We start from the raw sequence: 22,689 nt of genomic DNA, 5'->3' as shown, positions 1-22,689 counted from the left end.
CCCTTTCAAGTTTCACAACATCTTTCCGATAGGAAGGAGACCAGCATTGCATGCAATATTCCAACAGTGGCCTAACCAATGTCCTGTACAGCCGCAACATGACCTCCGAACTCCTGTACTCAATACTCTGACCAATAAAGGAAAGCATACCAAATGCCTTCTTCACTATCCTATCTACCTGCGACTCCACTTTCAAGGAGCTATGAACCTGCACTCCAAGGTCTCTTTGTTCAGCAACACTCCCTAGGACCTTACCATTAAGTGTATAAGTCCTGCTAAGATTTGCTTTCCCAAAATGCAGCACCTCGCATTTAAATGGAAGCATAGAGTATAAAAGCAAGGAAGTGATGCTACACTTTGACAAATCATTGGTCAGACTACTCTTGGGGATATTGTGTTCCGTTCTGGGCACCTTACTTAAGGAAGAATGTTAAAGCCCTGGATAGAGTTCAAAGAATGTTTACGAGAATGATGCTACCAATGAGGAATTTTAGATACAAGGAAAGATTCAAGAAATTAGTCTTATTTTTCTAGGAGCAGAGAAGATTAAAATTATGAACAATTTTGAGAGGGTAAAGAAGGATATTCTGTTTCCACTATTTGATACATCAGTATCTGGAGTTTCAAGATTGTCAGCCAGAGAGCTAGGAATGAAATGAGGAGAAATGTCCTTAGTCGGAGAGTTGTTAGGATGTGGAATGCACTGCCTGGGAGAGAGGTGGACGCGGTTTCCATTGGAAGTTTCAACAGAGAGTTGGATAGACAATTGAAAGTGATGAATTTAGCTATGGAGGATGAGACTAGTTGGGTAGCTCTTTCAGGAATTGGTACAGACACAATTGAATAGCCTCCTTCTGTACTGTGAATTCTATGGTTCTGTGCCTACTAGAAATAAAATAAGGCTTTTCCCTCTTGTATTCATTGAGACATGTCACATGAAATTATGACGCAAAGAGGAGCAACATTTTGGTCCTGTGTGAGCACATAGTACTGGTGGGTTAGCAAGCAAATGCTAATGGGTAAAGCCGTTGACATGGGGAATGCACCAGTTATATGATGATTGATAGTTAACTGCCAGGCTTTGCTTAAACTTAAACTTGGCAGGTTGACTCTGATTTTGTCAAGGCATTGCCCTGAGAAACAGACCGGATGATAGCTGTCAGCTACTTTGTTCAGTTTTTTTGGGCACATGGTCTTCCTGGCTGTGGCTAGTCAGCTTCTCAGTGTAGCCCTCTTGCATGTACTGAAAGTTATATATACAAGGCCCTGTTTTCTGTGGACACTGGTCTCCCTAACAATATAAATTATCAGTGGTTAGATGCCTACAAACCCTTAACTGAATATTGCTGAAAAGTGGGTTGTTGCTGAATCTTTTCATCTTGCACTCATCAGGATCAAGGCAAGAATGCTAAATTTCAAACAATCAGGTGCAGGGACCCATTCTCTGCAAACCAAAGGAATATATATCCAGCCTTCTGCCTTTTGTGGATTACCTGGAAGCTTGGGGGACCTGTAGTTTTCTGTTGCATTCTCCATGGTAACATGTAAGCTAATCAGAGTGCTGGTTGATGGGAATGCAGATTTGAGCACTTGACAGTCGCACTGTGGTAATGTTCCCGACCTAGTAAACCAGAGGGTCATGCTATTGCTCTGGGGACGCTGGTTCAAATCCCAGTACAGCATCTAGTGGAATTTAAATTCAACCAATGATTTCCTTTAAAAACATTGTCTAGAACATAAAGCTGGTCTCAATAATGGTGACCGTGGTGATTATTGTCAATTTGTTGTGAAAACTCATCCGGTTCACTAATGTCCTTTAGGGAAGGAAATCTGCTGTCCCCATCTGGTCTGGCCTACATGTGAGTCCAGACCTACAGAAATGTGATTGGTTAACTAGACCACCCCAATTAAAAGTCAATCAGTTCAAGGACAATTAGGGATGAGCAATAAATGTCAGCCTTGCCAATGACATCCACATCTCCTGAAAGAATGGATTCCTTTTGTTAAATTTGAGTGTGACTTGGATATGTTTAGAGGGGAGCAGAAAGATGTGGACCATGCAAACACAGCATTCATTAAACCTCTGCTGAGAATTATGCTTCACATTCAAATTGTTTTCATCTAAACCTATCAGCAGCAGATCCTTCTGTTCCTCTGCTTTTCATGTACTTCCTTGGCTATATCTTCAATCCATTGATGCTGTTAACATTAGACTCCCTACAGTGTGGAAATAGGCCCTTCGGCCCAACCAGTCTACACCGACCCTCTGAAGAGTAACCCACCCAGACTCATTTCCCTCTGACTAATGCACCTAACACTACGGGCAATTTAGCATGGCCAATTCACCTGACCCACACATCTTTGGACTGTGGGAGGAAACCGGAGCACCCAGAGGAAACCTACGCAGACCCGGGGAGAACGTGCAAACTCCACACAGACCGTCGCCTGAGGCTGGAATCAAAGCTGAGACCCTGGCGCTGTGAGGAAGCAGTGCTAACCACTGTGCCACCGTGCCGCCCCCAAATCCATGTGATAGTATACTCTCACCACTCTCTGGAAGCTTCTTCTGAAATCCTTCATGATTTTATTAATCACCACCTTATATTTGCGATCCAGAACCTGCTGAGCCAAGTGGCCTTTTTCTGTGCATTAGGTATTTCAGTGAGGGCAACATTTCACAGTATTGAATATTTCAGAACTCTAAGTAAAGGTGTATGATTAAAGCTCAGCAGTTTATAAAATCCTCTGAGATTGTGTTAAGGGACAGAGTTCTAAATTATCTGGCTTTACCTTCTACCATCCTGTTTGAACAAAATGCTGATCTGATTGGGAAAATGAGAAGCTACAGAAAGCAGCGCTGATCTGATTTCTGTTCCATTGCCACTATTTCTGTGTTGCTTTGTGTGTGCTGATTGACTGACTGACTGTCTGTCTGTCTGTCTGACTGACTGGGAATGGGCCACAGCTGCCAGAGCAGCTGCTTTCTCAGCTGGTCATCGCCTGAAACTGCTGCCCATCCGACTATGAAACAACAAGAGCAGCGAAACCGACAGAGAGACAGTTTTTCAGAAACCCCTGAGAGACTGGAGCCCCCAGCTCTCCATTGTACGGCTTGAGTAGAATTTTTCACTAACAGGTCATTCACCTCAATGTGTCCACGTCTGACATTACGCTGCACACAAACCTGTTCTCAGCCTCATTCATCTCAGGTATCAGCTTACCCTCCTTTTCGTCCCATAGTGGTTTCACTTCCCCTTAAAAGTATGTATTGTTCTTCTCTACTCTCTGGGAAAAGAGGTTTCTCTTGAATTTTCTGTTGGATTTGTTGCTAGCTGTCTGATGGAGATTGTCCCCTAGTTTTGGACTTTGCCACAAGTGAAAACCTCTTCTCCACATTGACCCTGATCAGACCATTTTATCATTTTATACCATTTTAATTGCAGAATCCAAATACTTGAGCTGTTAAATTCGAAGGACAGTGAGTGAGCGGCTGTTTTGTGTGGAATAAGGACCTTATTCTCTAGCACTATCATTACCCACCTACCCCACCCCATATCTGCCCTACGCGGTGTATTTATGAATTGCCCTTGTCCTTGTTCGCTCTTGATGCCAAGGTGCAAGGCTGGACATATTCCTTTTGTTTGCAGAGGATGTGTCCCTGTAAAAGATTGTAGGCCAACAGTGGAAGTGAGCCAAGTTATGAGCTCAACTGATTACCTTAAATTGGTAGCTAGTTTGAGGAAGCTGTTCAAGCTTTGAGCCTTTCTTTTGGCAGAAGTTTGGTGAGCACATGATTTCCTGATGCTGTATCCATGGCAGCACCAAAGCTTATCAGAGCCAACTTACTGACCAATCAGTCTCCTTTTCTGCTGTCGTATAAATTGTGATGGTCTGAAATTAAACCTGATTAGTGAAAGACAAAAAAACTTCAGCAACTTGTCACTGTTTTCAGCAGTGTTCAAATTCTGTTCTACCATGTGGATCTTTATAAGTTTTGGGTCACTTAGCTGATGTTTTTCCTACTGAACAGGACAGTGCTGGGTCAGGGCGGCAGGAAATGTACTGTGCAGCTGGTCTTGGAGTGCCTCATATTGGATACGAAAAATCAACCTGGTTCCATTGATATCCCTCATTTTGAATGATTCAGATGCAACTCTTTAGAATATTGAAACAGGGGGCCATTCAGCCCTTTTAGTCTATTCCACCAATCAATGCGATTGTAACAAATCTGTATGTTAATTCAATTCACTTACCTTTGCTCCAATATCCCTCTATTCCCATTGAAAAGAAAATCGATCTCCGATTTAAAATGTTTAATTGCTCTGCTGGTTATTTCACACTTCCACCAGCCTTTGGTTAAAAATATTTCCCTCCTGATTGGGCCTAGCTTAATTTAATGTCCATTGGACCTCTCTCATCGGGAGGTAAGTGACTCTCTCTTTACCCTGTGTTTATTCAAAGTCCTTAAAAACTGTAATCAGATCACCTCCCCAGGCACAGCTTATTTATGCAATCCCTCCTCAAAACCTAATGTTTGGAATGCTGTTGTTGGTGTGTTCTGTATCGCAATGTCTCTGTGGTCTTGTCATCCTTGCCAACTGAGCCTTGTACAGACATGGTGTCTACTTTCCTCCTTCCTCCCCATATCCGCTCCCAAACCCAGGAATACTCAGGCTCCTCCCCAAAACGGAAACGAGGCGACGAATCCGACGAAGGGATCGGTTCTCCCGATTCTGCGGATGAAGAGCTGGCTGAGCTAAGGCAGCACCTGGAGAAGGAGAGGCTGATCCGGATCACGCTGGAAGAGAAGGTTTGTTTGGTTCTTTGCTCCAGAGGCTGCCATGTGGGGCCATGCCTCCCTCCACAATCTGTCTGTGACGTGGTCCTCTGGCCTGCCCTCGGGCTTTGTACTTGGCGGCAGACTCCACCTCCTCACCAACCGGATTGTTGGTCATGTTCCTCACACGGTGCCCACTTCCACTGACTTGACATTGTCTCCCCCACTTCTGACTGAAGTGTGTGAGGCCCTCCCCACCAAAATGACAGCGTGGAGTCCCCCTAGAGCTGGGAGAGTGCCACTGCAGCCTGGACTTGCACCATTGCAGAGAAACACAGGCTGAGTTCTTGTCAGTGTCCCCAGTCCCACCGCTGCTCCTGGATTGTGTGGACACAGGAACCAATTTGGACTGCAGCTGAGGAATGAAGTGTGTATCCAGACCATAATGCCACAGATACACGTGGACATCCAGAACAGTCACACTCAGCAGCCACTCAGGAGGTTGAACAGTTCATCCACTACACTAAACATTGATGACTGTATCGGCGCTACCTCGTGCTCCCACGAGGAGGTTGAACAGTTCATCCACTACACTAAATATTGATGACTGTATCGGCGCTACCTCGTGCTCCCACGAGGAGGTTGAACAGTTCATCCACTACACTAACACCTTCCACCCCGACCTCAAATTCACCTGGACAGTCTCGGACTCCTCCCTCCCCTTCCTAGACCTTTCTGTTTCTATCTCAGACGACCGAATCAACACGGACATCTACTACAAACCGACCGACTCCCACAGCTACCTGGACTACACCTCCTCCCACCCCGCCCCCTGTAAAAACGCCATCCCATTCTCCCAATTCCTTCGTCTCCGCCGCATCTGCTCCCAGGAGGACCAGTTCAAAATACACACAACACAGACGGCCTCCTTCTTCAAGGACCGCAATTTCCCCCCCGACGTGATCGACGATGCCCTCCACCGCATCTCCTCCACTTCCCGCTCCTCCGCCCTTGAGCCCCGCCCCTCCAACCGCCACCAGGACAGAACCCCACTGGTCCTCACCTACCACCCCACCAATCTCCATGTACAGCGCATCATCCGCCGTCACTTCCGCCACCTCCAAACGGACCCCACCACCAAGGATATATTTCCCTCCCCTCCTCTATCAGCTTTCCGTAGAGACCACTCCCTCCGCGACTCCCTTGTCAGATCCATACCCCCCACCAACCCAACCTCCACTCCCGGCACCTTCCCTTGCAACCGCAGGAGGTGCAACACTTGCGCCCACACCTCCCCCCTCACTTCTCTCCAAGGCCCCAAAGGAAACTTCCATATCCGCCACAGATTCACCTGCACCTCCACCCACATTATCTACTGCATCCGCTGCAGCCGGTGTGGCCTCCTCTATATTGGGGAGACAGGCCGCCTACTTGCGGAGCGATTCAGAGAGCACCTCTGGGCCACCCGGACGAACCAACCCAATCACCCTGTAGCACAGCATTTCAACTCCCCCTCCCACTCCACCGAGGATATGCAGGTCATTGGACTCATCCACCGCCAAACCACAACAACGCGACGGTCGGAGGAGGAGCGTCTTATCTTCCGACTGGGAACCCTCCAACCACAGGGGATGAACTTGGACTTCACCAGTTTCTTCATCCCCCCTCCCCCCACCTTGTCTCAGCCGAATCCCTCCAGCCCGGCACCGCCTTCCTGACCTGCAGTCTTCTTCTTGACCTCTCCGCCTCCACCCTACTCCGACCTATCACCCTCACCTTGACCTCTTTCCACCTATCACATTTCCAACGCCCCTCCTCCAAGTCCCTCCTCCCTACCTTTTATCTTCTCCTGCTGAACACTCTCTGCTCATTCCTGAAGAAGGGCATGTGCCCGAAACGTCGAATCTTCTGTTCCCTGGATGCTGCCTGACCTGCTGTGCTGTTCCAGCAATAAAGTTTCAGCTCACACTCAGCAGCCACCCATTATCATCCACAACCCACTAAAGACACACCCATCATTACACATACTGCGCACATACGTTGCACCTGTCTTAGTTTGGGGTGAAGATGCCCCAAAAATTAAAGAAGGGTTCCAAGGATGTGGGGGTGGGATTCAGGGGCTGGAGGGTGAAGAGCAGAACAGAACTCATTGGATTGCACTTGCAAAGAGCCGACGGGCTGAACATCCGTGCTGTATCACTCTGTGGAGTCACGTCGGGTGCTGACCCATTGGCTTTCGACCTTTTTTACTTCAGGTGAAAGCTCTGGAGTCGCAGCTGCAGCCCGGCAAGCTGAAGGAGATCCTACACCAGGCCCAACTGCAGCAAGAGCATGACGTGTTGCTGGAGCGGCGGAGGCAGCTTGTGGAGGAGCAACAGAGAAGCAGCAACGCAGCAGCACAGGTACCACCTCCTGCATCTCCACCCACCCTCCCTAGGACAGCCTAGACCAGACTGCATTCTCTATATCACCTCTTCCACTCTCTGGAGGAAATTGCTGCCTCCTCGACATCTGAGGGGGTAGCATTAGGGCGGCACGGTAGCTCAGTGGTTAGCACAGCTGCCTCCCAGTGCCAGGGACTCAGGTTTGATTCTAGCCTTAGGTGATTGTGTGGAGTTTGCACATTCTCCCTATGTCTGCATGGGTTTCCTCCGGTTTCCTCCCACAATCCAAACATGTGCAGGTTAGGTGAATTGGCCATGCTAAATTGCCCCATAGTGTTCAGGGATGTGTAGGTCAGGTGCATTATTCAGGAGTAAATATAGGATAATAGGGTAGGGGAATGGGTGTGGGTGGGTTACTCTTCAGAAGGTCGGTAGGTTGGCCTATTTCTACACTGATGGGATTTTATGATTCTATGATCCCCATTCCTGAATTTTGACTACCTAGTGTAAGGAGGCCAGTCCAGGAACCTCCCTGTGGGCTACACAGGAAGGTTCAGACTGGAGCCAAGCTGTGGAAGGGATTGTGGTGGGTGGATAGAGCAATGCACTGTGTGCATCTTTATGTGAGGCCTTCCACACCCAATGGGCTACAAGTCCTGGCCAGTGAAGTGCAAACCAGCAATTATACTATTTAACTTAAAACACATAAAGTACATTTCTTCTCTATTACATCCTTTAAGCAGGCAGTATTATTGACTGACAAATCTGGGCATTGTCTCCTTTGTGGTTTTTAGTTAGAAAGGTCTTACATCACAATCTTTGAATGAGTTTAAAATGTTCAGATTTTAGTTTTGTTTTGAAATACTGGGCTGCAGCGAGTTGAGGGTTAATGCGAGTGAAAAATTGGCATTAATTTATTTGATTTAAATCTGAAAAATACAAATGGGGGTCTTCATAGAAACAGCCAAACTGAATGTAACCCCTTCATTATTTAAATCTATCCAGGCACCTTGTCGTGGTGCCCACATTCATTCTTTTAAGTCCCTCTCTAGCTGTTTAATATCAAAAAACCCCTGTATGAGGTCATGCACTGTGGTGGGAAGAATAGAGGCATGGAATATTTTCTAAATGGGGAGAAAATTCAGAAAGCTGGAGTACAAGGGGACTTGAGAGCCCTAGTCCCAGGATTCTCTTAAGGTAAACTTGCATGTTGAGTCAGTAATTGGGAAGGCAAATACGATGTTGTCACTCATCTTGAGAGAACTAGAATATAAAAGCAGGGTTGTACTTCTGAGGTTTCTTCTTATCCCATTCCCTTTACTCTAAGGCTGTGCCCTTGTTCCTCATCCCTCCTGCCAATGGAAACATCTTCCCAATGTCCACTCTGTCCAAGTCTCAACTTGATAGAGTCATAGAGTCGTAGAAATATACAGCACCGAAACAGATCCTTTGGTCCAACTCATGCCCGCTGACCAGATATCCAAAATTAATCTAATCCCATTTCCAGCACTTGGCCCATATCCCTTTATCCAGATGTCTTTTTAATGTTTCAATTGTACCAGTCCCCACCACTTCCCCAGGCAGCTCATTCCATACATGCAGGCCACATTTAGAGTACTGAGAGCAATTTTGGTCCCCATACTTCAGGAAGGATGTATTGGTCCTGGAGCAGGTCCAGAGGAGATTCATGAGAATGAACCCAGCAATGAAAGGCTTAACATGAGGAATGTTCGAGGACTGTGGGACAATACACGATGGAGTTTAGAAGGATGAGGGGCCTGTTTTCCCTGGAGCGGAGGCAGGGGTGACCTTATCGAAGTTTATAAAATCATGAGGGGCATGGATAGGGTAAATAGACAAAGTCTTTTCCCTGGGGTGGGGGAGTCCGGAACTAGAGGGCATAGGTTTAGGGTGCCCTGGTACTGACGTGGGAGCTGGGGCACCTTTGATCACCCTCACTTATCTTCCACAGGTATAACCTGGTCTTGTCTACTCTGTTACTTGGGGTGCCTCAAACACACACTTTTCCCTTCTAAGGCATACACCTGCTTGGGAGATATGTATAAGGACTATATCCACATTCTCTGAGTGCATCCTATTGGTCTTAGTTGTTATTGGCAAATCATCTCATTAAATAGCAACCTGGGGTAGACTTTGGTGGGCCTAGCAGACTTGTGGAATGGATTCCTGGTCAGTTATATAAATGATTTGGATATGAATATAGAAGACATGGTTAGTAAGTTTGTGGACGACTCCAAAATTAGTGGCATAGTACATAGTGATGGAGGTTTTCTAAGATTACAAAGGGATCTTGATCAAATGGGTCAATGGGTTGAAAAATGGAAGATGGAGTTCAATCTGGAGAAATGCGAGGTATTGCATTCTGGTACAACATACAAGAATAGGGCTTATACAATTAATGGTAGGGCCATGGGTAATGTTATAGAACACAGGGACCTACGGGTGCAGGTGCATAATTCTTTGAAGTTTGCGTCACATATGGACGGGTGGTTAAAAAAGCATTTGGTAAGCTTGCTTTCATTGCTCAGTCCTTTGAGCATAGGAGTTGGAAAGTCATGTTGAGGTTGTACAGGACATTGGTGAGGCCTCTCCTGGAATACTGTGTCCATTTCTGGTCACCTATTTACAGAAAGGATATAATTAAGCTTGAGAGGGTTCAGAAGAGATTTACCAGGATGTTGTGGGTATGGAAGGTTTGAATTGTAAAGAAAGGCTGGGATGTTTTTCACTGGAGCTTAGGAGGGTGAGAGGTGACCTGATAGAATATTTATAAAATAATGAGATGTATAGATAGAGTTAATGGTAGTTGCCTTTTCCCTAAGATGGGGAATTTAAAGACTTGGGGGCAGCTTTTTAAGTTGAGAGGAGAGAGATTTAAAAAAGATTTGAAGAGGCAAATGTTTTGCATGGAGGGTAGTTTGTGTTTGGAATAGACTTTCTGATGTAGTGGTGGATGCGGGTACAATTACAAAGTCTAAAACACATTTGGATAAGTACATGAGTAGGAAAGGTTTGGAGGGATAAGGGCCAAGAGCAGGCAGGTGGAATTAGTTTAGTTTGGGATTATGTTCGGCATGAAGGGTGTGTTTCCGTGCTGTATGGCTTTATGAGGTGCGAAATCTTTTCATCAGGACAAATGGACGAATGCCAAATTCTAAACCTTCACAACAATTTGTATAACAGAAGAAAAGGATACTGATTAGCCGTTTTCTCCATGGCAATGCCTCTGCCAATGGAGAACTACAGGCTCCCTGACTTTCTGGGTAATTTGTTTTTTTTATATAATGCATGTTGCAGTCATGTGTACCGTAATGGTGAGACTCTGGCTCCTTTCCATTAATGGTCTAGTGGCAGTGTAACTCAATTTATAATCCAGAGGCCCAGGCTAATGCATGGCTTCAAATCCCACCATAGCAGCTGCTGAAATTTAGAATTCAATAAATAAATCTGGAATTTGAAAACTAGTGGTGACCATGGATTATTCTAGTTTAGCAATGTCCTGTTAGGGAAGAAAATCTACCAGGTGTAGGCCACAGCGTTGCAGGTGACTTATAACCATCTTTGAAACTGCCAAGCAAGCCATTCAGTTCTGGGCAGCAGTGATGCTGATATCCCACGAAATGATTTTATTTAAAGGCTGACTCAGGAGTCTCTCCTGCACTTACCACCTGCTGGTTGGAAGAATAACCTGTTTGGCTGCATTATGAATACACTTTCCTTAGCTAACAAGTTCTGGGGCGTGGCTTGAACTTGAGACTTTCTGTTCACTGCGCCACAGGGCCTCCAAGTCCAAAGCTAGCAGTCTCAAATCTGAGCTAACTAATAAATGCAATAAGGAATTGAGGAGAAAGCTTTATACCCGCTTTGGGTGGCACGGTGGCTAGCACAGGCCGAAGAGCCTGTTTCCACACTGTAAGTAATCTAATCTAATCTAATCTACCCACAGTCTGGAACTAGCTCTCACGAAGATGTGAATAGTTCAGATGTATTTAAGAGAAACTTGTGAGAAAGTAACACAATAAGCTGATAGGGTCAGATGGGAAAACACCTGTGGAGCTGGTATGGACCTATTGGGCCAAATGGCCTGTTTCTTTGCTACAAGATCAATATTTAACAAGGACTGGAAGTGGAGGCAATGATTGGTGGCAAGGGGGAAGGAACTGGGAGGGGAACCCTGCATGATATAGAGCAATGAGTTAATAATAAGTTGTTCCTCTGTGCCCCTAGAATTGAGCGGGAGAATTATATTCTGGGATTTCTCCACCCCAACTCGAAATTCCTGAAGGGGTTAACCTTCCTTGTGGGCAAGGGCAGCCTCTCTCTCAGCTGTCTGTGCTACTGTTCGGTCTCTGTTGATTGGTTTTAATTTTCTCCTGTAAGTGGATATGGTCACAGCTGCTGCGGCATTTTTCTTTGGTCTGTTGCCAGCTCAGCCTCACAGCCTAGCTGGCTGATCCTTTCCTTCAGGCCCGTCACTCTCCTCCCACTCGGAATCAGCTGGTCCAACCCTGCCTTCTCCCAGAAAAGTGTTTAGTATGCTTGCCTTCATTGTTCAGACCTTTGAGTATAAGAGTTGGGATGTCATGTTGAGGTTATAGAGGACACTGGTGGGGCCTCTTGTGGAGTACTGTGCACAGTTCTGGTCGTCCTGTTATAGGAAGGATATTATTAAATTGGAGAGGGTTCAGAAAAGATTTACCCGGATGTTGCTGGAAATGGAAGGTTTGAGTTATGAAGGAGAGGCTGGGTCCTTTTTCACTGGAGTGTAGGAGGTTGAGGGGTGACCTTTATTGAGGTTTATAAAGTCATAAGGGGCATGGATAAGGTGAATAACAAAGGTCTTTTCTCTAGGTTGGGGAGTTGAAAACTTGGGAGCATATTTTTTAAGGAGAGAGGTGAAAGATTTAAGAAGGACATGACGGGCAATTACTTTACACAGTGTGGTTCATGTGTGGAATGAACTACCAGAGGAAGTGGTGGATGCAGGTACAGTTACAAAGTTTAAAAAACATTTGGATAAGTACTTGAATAGAAAAGGTTTGGAGGGATATGGGCCAAACACAAGCAAATGGGGCTAGTTTACTTTGGGAACATGGTGGATGTGGACTGGTCGAACTGAAGGGTTTGTTTCTAGACTGTATGGCCTTGTGGGTTCCACAGGTCACTGTTTCTCGGTAGCCTTGCTGTTTGGGAGTTTCTGAAAGGCTATGTGTGCAGGTTGCTCAGAATGGGCTTGTATTATTCCAACCAGTCCATGCTGAACATGATCCCAAACCTAACTAGTCCGACTTGACTGCTCCGAGCCCTTTTCCCTCCAAACCCATGTCTTTTAAACGTTGTAATTGTGCCTGCATCCACCATATGTGAACCACCCTGTATAAAAAAAAAACTTGCTCCTCATGTTTTTCTTAATTCTCTCCAGTCAACTTAAAACTATGTTCCCTAGTCTTGAAATTCCTATCCTGGGAAAAGACACTATCTATATCCCTCATGATTTTGTAAACCTCTCAAGCTCCTACACTCCAGTGAAAAGTCCCAGCCTATCCAGTCTTTCTTTATACCTCAAACCTTCCATATCTGTGCAGAAGATTAAAGGGCAGTCTAACTGAGGTGTCGTTATGAAGATGAAAGCACTCCATTGAGTTGGAGAGCAACTACTTCCTCAGCCAGGAGTCTTCAACAATGCGACTTTTATCTTAAAATTAGAGCCAGGTCACTCAGGGATGGTCAGAAAGTACCCCCTCATACGAAGGGGAGGGGGAGGGGAGTAGGAATTTGCAACTCTGCCTCAAAAAATGCTGCTAAGACAGATGCTGAGGGAGGGAGGGTAGGTTGCCAATATTAAAATTAAAAACTGAGATTGATACACCTTTGTTGAATGTGCATATTAAAGTTTATGGATCTAAGTTGGGTCAATGGAGTTAAGATCCCAACCAAGCCATGGTTCAACCAATCACAGAACAGGCTTGAGGCTTCTTCATGTTCTTGAGACCCATACTAAGTGGTATATTTCACCATTGCAATTTTGGAGTTACCATGTTACCCTTGAGTTCCACGTCATATGCTTTGGCTGCAAATGACCTCTTTAAAAACATGGTCTGTGTTTACCTCACCTCCGTACCAATTTTTTAAATTAAGTTTTTATATTTGAGACCCTCCTCTGTCTCTGTGATGGCTTGGTATGTGGGTTGAGCAGGTGAGATAGTCACTCCATTCCAGCACAGAAAGTGTTATTCAAACCCACACCAATGCTCCCGTCATTAAATTGATTACATTTCCTCAATCTAAAAATGTGCAGATGTCACGTTGCACAGAAGACTCTTGGGAAGTGAGGGTGACAAAGCTCAATGTTTCCTTCTCTTTCTTTCCTTGATGACATTGAGAAGGGAGAATGGGTAGGTAGGTGGTCACTTACGGAAAATGGCTCCTCCCCGGTACTTCATTTCAAGTGAATGTCAGAATCCATATGCTATGCTTAACAATGAGGAGCTGTGGTCTGTATATTACAGTCAGATCTCAACTATTTTAAGAATTTCTTTGTCTCGTAGATTCCCTACTGTGTGGAAACAGGCCATTTGGCCTAACAGGTCCACACTGACCTTCCAAAGAGTAACCCACCCAGACCCATTCCCCATTACTCTACATCTATCCCTGACTAATACACTTAACTTACACATCCCTGAACACAATGGGCAATTTTAACATGGCCAAATCATCTAACCTGCACATCTTTGTACTGTGGGAGGAAACCCACGCAGACACGGGAGAATGTGCAAACTCCACATAGACAGTCGACCAAGGCTGGATTCGAACCCAGGTACCCTGGTGCTGTGAGGCTGCAGTATTAACCACTGAGCCACCGTGCTGCGTTTTTTTAATGTGCTTCCCTGCGCTCTCCTTTTTTTGACCCACTCTTTCTGTCCTAAGCCCATTTGTCCCTTTGTATCCATTTCTTCCACTGCCTGTATTTCTCATTCCAGCTTCCACTTTCTCTCCCTAACTCTCTCTCTGCTGCCTGTCTCTCCCTCCTTCACCTTGTTTGCAGCTGAATGTTTTTTTTAACAGCCTCTGATGCTTTTTCTGAAGATGTTTTTCGTTTCCCTCCCTGTTAGCTGTCCGTCGCACACAGTCCCCCGGCCCCAACTCAACACCCAACAGTCATAGTGCCAGCACCTCTGCCTCCAAGTGTCCTCCAGGTCAACGTGGTAACCATGGCACCGAGCTCCGTCATCAGTACAGTGTCCACATCGAAACAGAACTTGGACACCATTGTACAGGTATGGGGGTTGTGGGTTCAGAAGCACAATATCTTATTTAGAGGATCAGAGTGCTACAGTAGGTTTATGCATTGCTCTTGGGGGTGGTCACTCTTGTCCAGGGAGTGGTTTCCTCCTTCTGTCAGGATTGAGGTGGCCGACGGTCTCCTAGCTGAGTCAAGGAGTGTGGCACTGGAAAAGCACAGCCGGTCAGGCAGCATCCAAGGAGCAAGAGATTCGACGTTTCGGGCATAAGCTGTTCTTCAGGAATGAAGGGGATGGCCCAAGGGGGCTGAGAGATAATTAGGAGGGGGTGGAGCTGGGGGGAAGGTAGCTGGGAATATGATAGGTAGATGAAGGTGGGGGTGATGGTGATAGGTTGGAAAGGGAGGTGGAACATTTAGGTGGGAAGGAAGATGGACAGGTAGGACAGTTTAAGAGGGTGGTGCCAAGTTAGAAGGTTGACTGTGGGATAAGGTGGGGGGGAGGGGATACAAAGAAACTGGTGAAATCTACATTGATCCGTGTAGTTGGAGGGTCCCAAGGCAGAAGACGATGCTAGAGTTTGGCCATCCCCTCATTCCTGACGAAGAGCTTATGCTCAAAACATCGACTCTCCTGCTCCTTGGATGCTGCCTGACTGGCTGTGTTTTTCCAGCACCACACTTTTTGACTCTGATCTCCAGTCCTCACTTTTTTCCAGTGTTCTAACTCTGGCTGATTTGAGATGAGGCAAGCGCCGGACTTTGTGGATCTGTCAGCACAGCAGCAAAGTTGGGGTGGGGAAAGCTGACCCATTTCATAAAAGGGGATTATTAAATATTGAGATATATTTGCATAACAGGGCAACTCAAGAGGGGTCACCTCAGTATTAAATTTATTTTGTTGTTTTTAGCAGTCACCTAAATATTCTTTCTCTTCTAAGGCCATTCAGCACATTGAAGCCACTGAACAAGGCATCAAAGAGGAGCCAGTGAGAGTCGAGAAAGAAATCTCAGCTTTCCTTAATCTTGACAGGATGCAGGAGGGCGTCAAGGAGGAACGGGAATGGCATGGGCTGGTGGCAGCTTCGCCACTGATAATCAAGAGCTCCTTCGGTGACACGCAGTCTGAAAGCCAGGACGCTGATGGGAGACAGATGCTGGCAATGCTTAGGAGGCCCAAAGTGGAGGTGGAGCCAGTTCCATCTGTGCTCGTCCCAGGGACTGGCATCCTCTAAGGGAGACTGAAGAGACTTGTTAGTGTGAACTGTGAGAATGGAGGACAGTGTGGCCAGTCTATTGAGTTTGAGATTAAGGGACGTTTGAGTGGCATTCCTCCCAAACTAAACTCCTTCCAGAGTGAGAGCAGCCTTGAGTGTCCTCTGGTCCCAACTCTGTGAACAAAGGTGGAAGGAGTTGTTTTTTCTTGGCCAGTTCAGATTGCTGCAGTTTCCTCTCTGGCCAGTTGCCTCTGAGAGATAAGCTTGTTGTCTGGATCTCCTGTCATTGGCTCATATGGCTGATTTTATAATTTCACAACATCCAGGTAAATCCAACAGCTGTCACTAAATTTACTTCAGCAACCACCACATTTTAGCAGCAAGTAAATGTTTTAAATATAAAATTACATTTTTTAATAGCCCGATTTTTGGAATTTGTTTACCAGTGTCAATCTAAATGGCAAATTAATCCATCATTAAAAGGGCAAATCTCTTGTTATAGGAGTTAGATGACAGGCTAGAGAATGTTGGACCATTTGTCTCCTAGTGAAAGACTGTTGCTCCTTTTTTTTTTGTGCCTTGCTTCCTGGAAGCTGTGCCTCAATTGAGGTACTGTGTCACTTACCTGCACTCCTTGCCATTAGAAGGTGACTTTCCCTGACATACGTATCTTGCTTAACAAACACTGGCAGTCAGTTTGACTGGGGGAGTAATGTGCATTGTTTGCTGCTTACTTTATCACAAGCTCGTACTTTCCACTGAAAGGTTACTAGAGCGTGAATTGGCAGCAATAGCCCAGGCTTCATTACTTTATTCCTGGCCTGACCCAGGAGATCCAATTTAGCAGTGCAATGGATACCTCAGAGCAACTTTGCACAGACCAGAAATGGAAACTGGGACTTTCTGGCTGCCACTGCATCCAGCAATTGATTTATAGAATTGTGTGATCGGAAGAACCCCAAGACACATATTAAATCTTAACATCAGTTATGAAGCAAACGCTATTCTTCACACTGATCAAGCCAAATCACTTCACAAAAAATGTTTGAAGAGAAAATATCAGGTTAATGGCAAAAAATTTGATCTGAGAGAAAGAGAGTGACCCTGTACCTTCTGGGATGCTCTACCTGTGGTCTGAGATTAAGTTGATACTTAAGAAAGATTGTGGTCAATTTGGGAACACTTTGGATGGACCCTGTATTCACATAGACATTTTTGTTTTGAGTAATTTGGACTGACTAACTGCTTCATGGTATTCAATGCATAATGGAGTCACTACAGGGTTTGATGTAAAGTTTTATTGTAGGTGGTATCTTTTTACATAATTTTTTTCAAAAAAAAAAGTGCATTTATGGGATAATGTAAAGAAGAATCTAGCAGTCTTTTTTGGTACAGCTTTGAATAATCTTTTACAAGCCACAATATGAAATGTCAGCGTAGTGTGTGGCAGAACAATCATTGGTGCCAAGCCTTTCAGCACATTGCTGAAATCTGGTTGGTGTAGCCTGGTCTTAATAGGACTGCTCCTGTCTGTACATTGTATGGGAGGGGAGGGTTGTATAAAATGTTTTTAGAGCACTTAAAATTGAGTTTTTAAAGGTTATTTGTTTATTTTCTTAAAAATCTCACTTCAAATTATACAATCTTTTTGACAATTTGAGCTTAATGCTTTGCACACAAGATTGACTTGTGACTTTTGTTGGGAAAAGGCTTAGATCTCAAAACTGATGGCTTGTGTTCTTTTTAAAGAGAGCACTCCATATGTAAATGTTATCATTCTGAATGCTGTTTTTGCGGTGTTTACTCAAAAGGAGAATGGATTTTTACAGGTGCGCCACTGGGAGGATTAGCAGTTTCTTGTTGGCTGCCCACCTTTCCGACAAACATGGGTGTGGACCAGGTGCATTTGGGCTTAGCCCCATGTCCAGCAATGTTGGCACACCCTCCAAGCCTGCTTCCAGAACACAATCCACTGATTGAGAGACACCAAAGGAGATAATAGTAATAGCAGGATTGAAAAAAATATAGGAAAACAGTAAGAAGTGTGTCTAGGAGAGTGGAGTTATGATTTGACATGATTTTATAAGAATGGTGGAGCAGACTTGTAACTATTTCATCAACTGCCTGCTTTTAATCAAGTTTGGTTGGCTGATCTTAGTTATTATAAGTACAGGAGGCAGCCATTCAGCCAGTTGAGTCTGGGCCAGGGGGGTGGTTGAGTGTTTCTTCCAAGCGGTTGCTTACAGCCCAGTGGGAGTTATGGTACAGGCTGTGGTGGTTTGTAGCCCCAGGTGTTTTGACTTTTCCTGTTGTGGAAAGTTGACAGCGGTCAAACGGCAAAAGCCTCATTGTGAAGTTCTCCAAGTGGGTTCAGAAGAAATTTATAATCTTGCCACGTCATTAAAGCACTAGCAGGTTTTTTTTTCCTAAAATAGACATTTCATTACATTGTGTTGTTAAGAAATTCTTTTGGAGGAGAACACTTGATGTTTTATTTGTTGCTTCTTAAACATGGAAGGAGAGGATGACAGTCTGTTCAAGTGTGAATCTGGGAGATTCCGGTCCCTTTCAGCCTCGATTAAACGGGGGGGGGGGGGGGGGGGGGGGGGGAGGAGAGAAGAGAAGAACAATTTCACCCTAGTTCCATTTACTTCCAGAACTAAAAAAAACTTCCAAGTGATCATAGACTTGCAGCTCCATCCCTCTGAAGGGGTATCCACAGTTCATCAGAGTCAGCAGATGGGAGAAAAGGGCAGCATACCTACATAAATCATACAGATTCTGCCCCTTCAGTATAGAAATTACTACAATTATACCTCTGGGAACTTAATTTCTCCCACAAGAGTGTAAAATTGCCCACTTGCTCTTTTCATTTGCTTCCCCCTACTAAACAAGGATGGTTAATAGTATAGAGTTCTATAAAAATAGAAAAATCTTGTTCATACGAAATCAGTGTACAAAAGTCTAAATAACACTGGCTTGATACAGACAATTAACACAACCATGAATTCACCAGAATTTAATCTTCTGAAGGAGGCAAACAAAGACATTTTTAGGGTCAGAATAAGTAGAGCTCTCATGCTTGATATTTACATTTAATATTGCTCTCGTCAGAGTCATTAATCTCCTTTTCAAAATGTATTGATTGTTACTGGGGAGAAATACAACTGAACCAATTAACCTAGTTGCAACCTCATAGCAATAACTGCTTGACAACTGGGTGCTCAAAGTTGTATGGTGGATAATAAAGACCAAGGTTTTAGTTTGTATCAACTGACTAAGCTGTCATGTAGTGGGTATCAAGGGCAATAAAGTGTCCCTTTGACTGAATACTCAAAACATTTCATATAGGGAGTGCTCAACCTTCATTCCTTTCCCCTTTAGTACTTTACCATGAAACTAGCATTTATGTAGATAGTCATTTATCCTTGGCTGCAGCTGTAAGGGTACTTGCAGCCCACTGATACATCTCCCGGTTTGTCATTTTTAACAAAAATAGTTAGGTCAGAAAGCTGCTTGGCCAGAGTGTAAGTCTATCAAACTTCATATTCAAGAGTAAAATCACTGGATAGTGGAGTAGGGATTGCTCACCTATGTAGTCCAAAATGACCCACAGCATCCAAATGAATCCCCTTGGTGATTAGCTAACTCAGCAGGCAAGAGAACAAGGCTTCTTTAATGTTATCTAGCAGAGGATTATTCAAAGTTTTAAATCTGAAATATGTCTGCTGCCTATGCTCCCATGCCACAATACAAACTGTGCTTAACTATGCCAAAGGTCAGTTAGAAGCACATTATTGTCTGGACTCCACACATACAGTTAATTTGTTCCCGTGTTTTTCTTTCTAAGGCAATCCATGTTTGCATTAACTCTCCACTCTACAGTTTTAAACAGTTTATTTTAGCATTAACTGATTTGCTAAAATAGAGGCATCAAATATCCCCAAAGTTTGCTAGTGAAAGGGTTAGAACTCCAAGTCTCAGTGTAAGTAATAAACCTGTTACCAGACCCAGGTCACTACAGACATTAAGCAGCAGGAGAGGTTTTGCATGAGCAACATTTTTTTTTTTTTACTGTGTCAAAAAAATTCCAAAAGATCAAATTAAATCTAGTAAGAAAAAGACCCAAAAATAAAGCAGGCTACTCTGAACTTTGGGAGGTATATAGATGCAAGAGCAGTGCATGGGTGGTAGGGAGGGAGTTCTAATTAAGATTTTATTTCAGACATTCTGTGATCTGCCTCTTTATGGCTTGGCACCAAATTTAGATGATAGTTTCTCCACGAAGTTCATCACCTTGGGGTTGTTCTGGTATTTCGAGATGTTAGCTGGGTTCTGGGCCACATCTTGGAATGCAGCCATTATCTCAGGATCCTGCAGAGAAAACCAGTTAAATAATGCTTTAATAGGCAAGGAGTGTAGAAAAATGCTGAAGGCTAGCTTCATAAATTTTCTTTTGATTAACTCTTCCAGTTTCTGAGGCCAACTAAGGATCACAGCATGCAGTACAATACTAAGCAAGGTCCCAGAGTTGCTCCCCCATTTGTACTCAGTTAACAGATGTCATGAAAAGTGATGGAGCAATCTCAGGTTAGCGATCATGCCAACTCCAAATCACAAACACGGGTTTACTAGAAGTACAGCCATCAATAACTGTAGCAATGGTTCAGTTCTCCTCATTCACATACTCTTCCTGTAATGGCTAAGGTTACAGCTTCTTGATCTCACCCAAGGCATAGCAACCTTTTGGTTAAACCAACACCAGTCGTCTCTATAATGAGAGCAGCCCTATGGTCCTCTACCTTACTGTCACCCCTTCCCAATTCACAATACAATTCTGTCCAAAACCATATTAAACATGACTGGGGGGGGGGGGGGGGTGATACAGTTTCTTAGCTTTATGTGAAGGTGCATTCTAGTACAAATCACTGCCTTCAAAACACACAAGAAGAGGGGGAAGTGAAAACATTCTCTCTTCCTGTACATGTGCTGCTTTTGACCTGTAACCAATCAAATAGAGTTGGTGCAACGCAGCTGAAAGGACTACAAACTGCTCTTTTCCGACGTGATTAAAAAAAAAAGGGGAGAGGGAAACAATGATTGGAAGAGAGAACAAGTACTTCACAGATGCACCAAGAGGGGAAACAATGCAGAATGCACATCTCACTTCTCTATGAGATGTTAACCAAAAGCAGTAGTTTCTCAAGCTGGACATTCACATTCCACATTTAGAAAAATGCCCACCTGTTTCAATAAGCCAAGTCAACAATTTGACCTTCCTGGATATGTACAGTGATTTGGCATCATTTGGATCAGACAGCACAGGGGCTTAAGTGTCAGGATTCCAATCCCAATCTCTCTAATACCCACCGCAGTAATGGTGATTCTGGTGACAAGTGCATTTCAGTGAGCAACTACCAGACAGGACTGCACGCCAAGACTGAAAATTCGTATTACAGTTACCTGCATAGCTGCAAGCACCTCTGGATCACCAAGTAGATCATTCAGACCAGGCATTCCTGCCATCCCAGGCATTCCACCTGGAAAACCACCAGCACCTCCTGAAGATAGGAAAATTAACATTGATGCTGAATTCAAGGACAAGGTGATTATAAAGCAGCACAGATACATTGATCTCTTCCCATGATTGATGGACCTGAACTCTAATTGAATAGATACATATGGAAGGCTGTTGTTGTATAAACACCAGCCAGACTGCATATGTGCAAAGAGAAAGCTGACCTCACTGGCAAACGTTAGAAAGCAGCAGCCAGCTTCCAAAATGACATGATACAGAATATGTTCAGAAACGTCTTTCAGGTTCTGACAATTGTTTTAAAAAATAAGAGGCTATTGCATTTCAGTTGCAGACAAGTCCCCCCGCCACCCCAACTCCCACTTCCATGGATGACCTTTGTCCCTGCTCTAGCTGGGAAGGGAAAAGCCTTAAGCTCCTCAGTCCCTTCCTCAGCAGTGCATGCACTAGCGCTGTCAGTGTGCTCAAAATGGATGCTTCTTCCAGCTTGTCCTGTTGCAGCTAGCCTTATGTCACATGCCATACCTTGACATTATGGATAAATCACTCCATTTATGGAAAACTACAATATAGGTAATGAGGAAAACTAAACGGCACTGGCTTACGCAAACTCAGAGACTTATCAGACATCAAACTATCAGACATCCAAGACCATATTAGAACACAAGTATTTATGTGCAAATTACTGCAGATGCTGGAATCTGTACTGAAAACAAAAAAAAATGCTGTTAATCACAGGTCAGACAGCATCCACGGAGAGCAAGCTAACGCTTTGAGTCTTAAGACTCAAAACTCGAGTTTGTTCTCTCTCCACAGATGTTTCCTGACCCATTTGCAGCATTATTTCTGTATAAAAACTTGATCTACAATGAAGAATTGAACTCAGTTATTAGTACATCAGTCAGGAATATCTCTGAATAATAAGCAAATTGGATTTCTAAATTATCCTGGGTTCAAATTCTACAGAGTCATACAGCACAGAAATGGACCTTTCAGGCTAACCGCTCCACACTGACCATATTCCCAAACTAACCTAGTCCCACTTGCCTCCATTTGGCTCATATCCCTCTAAACCTTTCCTATTCATATACTTATCCAAATGGCTTTTAAATGTTCTAATTGTACCCGCATCTAACACTTCCTCTGGCATTCATTCCATACATAAACCATCCTGCAAGAGAAAAAGTTGCCCCTCAAGTCCCTTTTAAATCCTTCTCCTCTCACCTTAAAAATATACCCCCTAGTTTTGAACTTCCCCACCCCAGGAAAAAGACCTTTGCTATTCACTTTTATCTATGCCCCTCATGATTCAATAAACCTTTACAAGGTCACCCTGCAACCTCATGTTCCAATGAAGAAAGTCCCAGCCTATCCAGTTTCTCCATATAACTCAAACGGTCCAGTGCTGGCAACATCCTGATAAATCTCTTCTAAACCCTCTTCAATTTAATAATACCCTTCTAATAGCAGAGTGACCAAAACTGTACACTGTACTCCAAAAGTAGCTTCACCAA

The 22,689-nt window shown here is 44.4% G+C and overlaps 2 protein-coding genes across 3 annotated transcripts in view; one reads left to right on the top strand and one right to left on the bottom strand.

The window, feature by feature from the left end:
- LOC122542302 (transcription factor AP-4-like) overlaps positions 1 to 18,249 on the top strand; it is a 41,231-nt gene extending 22,982 nt beyond the window's left edge. For both annotated transcript variants that reach the window (XM_043679912.2, XM_087978357.1), the window contains exons 4-7: positions 4,664 to 4,810; positions 7,033 to 7,179; positions 14,295 to 14,459; positions 15,364 to 18,249. In XM_043679912.2, the coding sequence (XP_043535847.1) occupies positions 4,664 to 4,810; positions 7,033 to 7,179; positions 14,295 to 14,459; positions 15,364 to 15,657 (753 nt within the window). In that variant the 3' untranslated portion in view covers positions 15,658 to 18,249. The remainder of the gene's footprint in view (positions 1 to 4,663; positions 4,811 to 7,032; positions 7,180 to 14,294; positions 14,460 to 15,363) is intronic.
- A 394-nt stretch (positions 18,250 to 18,643) lies between these two features.
- Positions 18,644 to 22,689, bottom strand: part of st13 (ST13 Hsp70 interacting protein) — a 47,835-nt gene continuing 43,789 nt past the window's right edge. Inside the window, exons 11-12 of the mRNA XM_043679913.2 lie at positions 21,103 to 21,200; positions 18,644 to 20,013 (exon numbers count right to left, since the gene is read on the bottom strand). Of these exons, the coding sequence (XP_043535848.1) occupies positions 19,885 to 20,013; positions 21,103 to 21,200 (227 nt within the window). The 3' untranslated portion in view covers positions 18,644 to 19,884. The remainder of the gene's footprint in view (positions 20,014 to 21,102; positions 21,201 to 22,689) is intronic.

Source organism: Chiloscyllium plagiosum, unplaced genomic scaffold (genome assembly GCF_037043375.1).
Source record: "Chiloscyllium plagiosum isolate Xiang-an unplaced genomic scaffold, Cpla_swu_hap1 HiC_scaffold_33, whole genome shotgun sequence".
In the NCBI taxonomy this organism is placed as follows: Eukaryota; Metazoa; Chordata; class Chondrichthyes; order Orectolobiformes; family Hemiscylliidae; genus Chiloscyllium; species Chiloscyllium plagiosum.
Note: the sequence above shows the minus strand (reverse complement) of the source record. Positions and strands in the feature narration are given on the sequence as shown.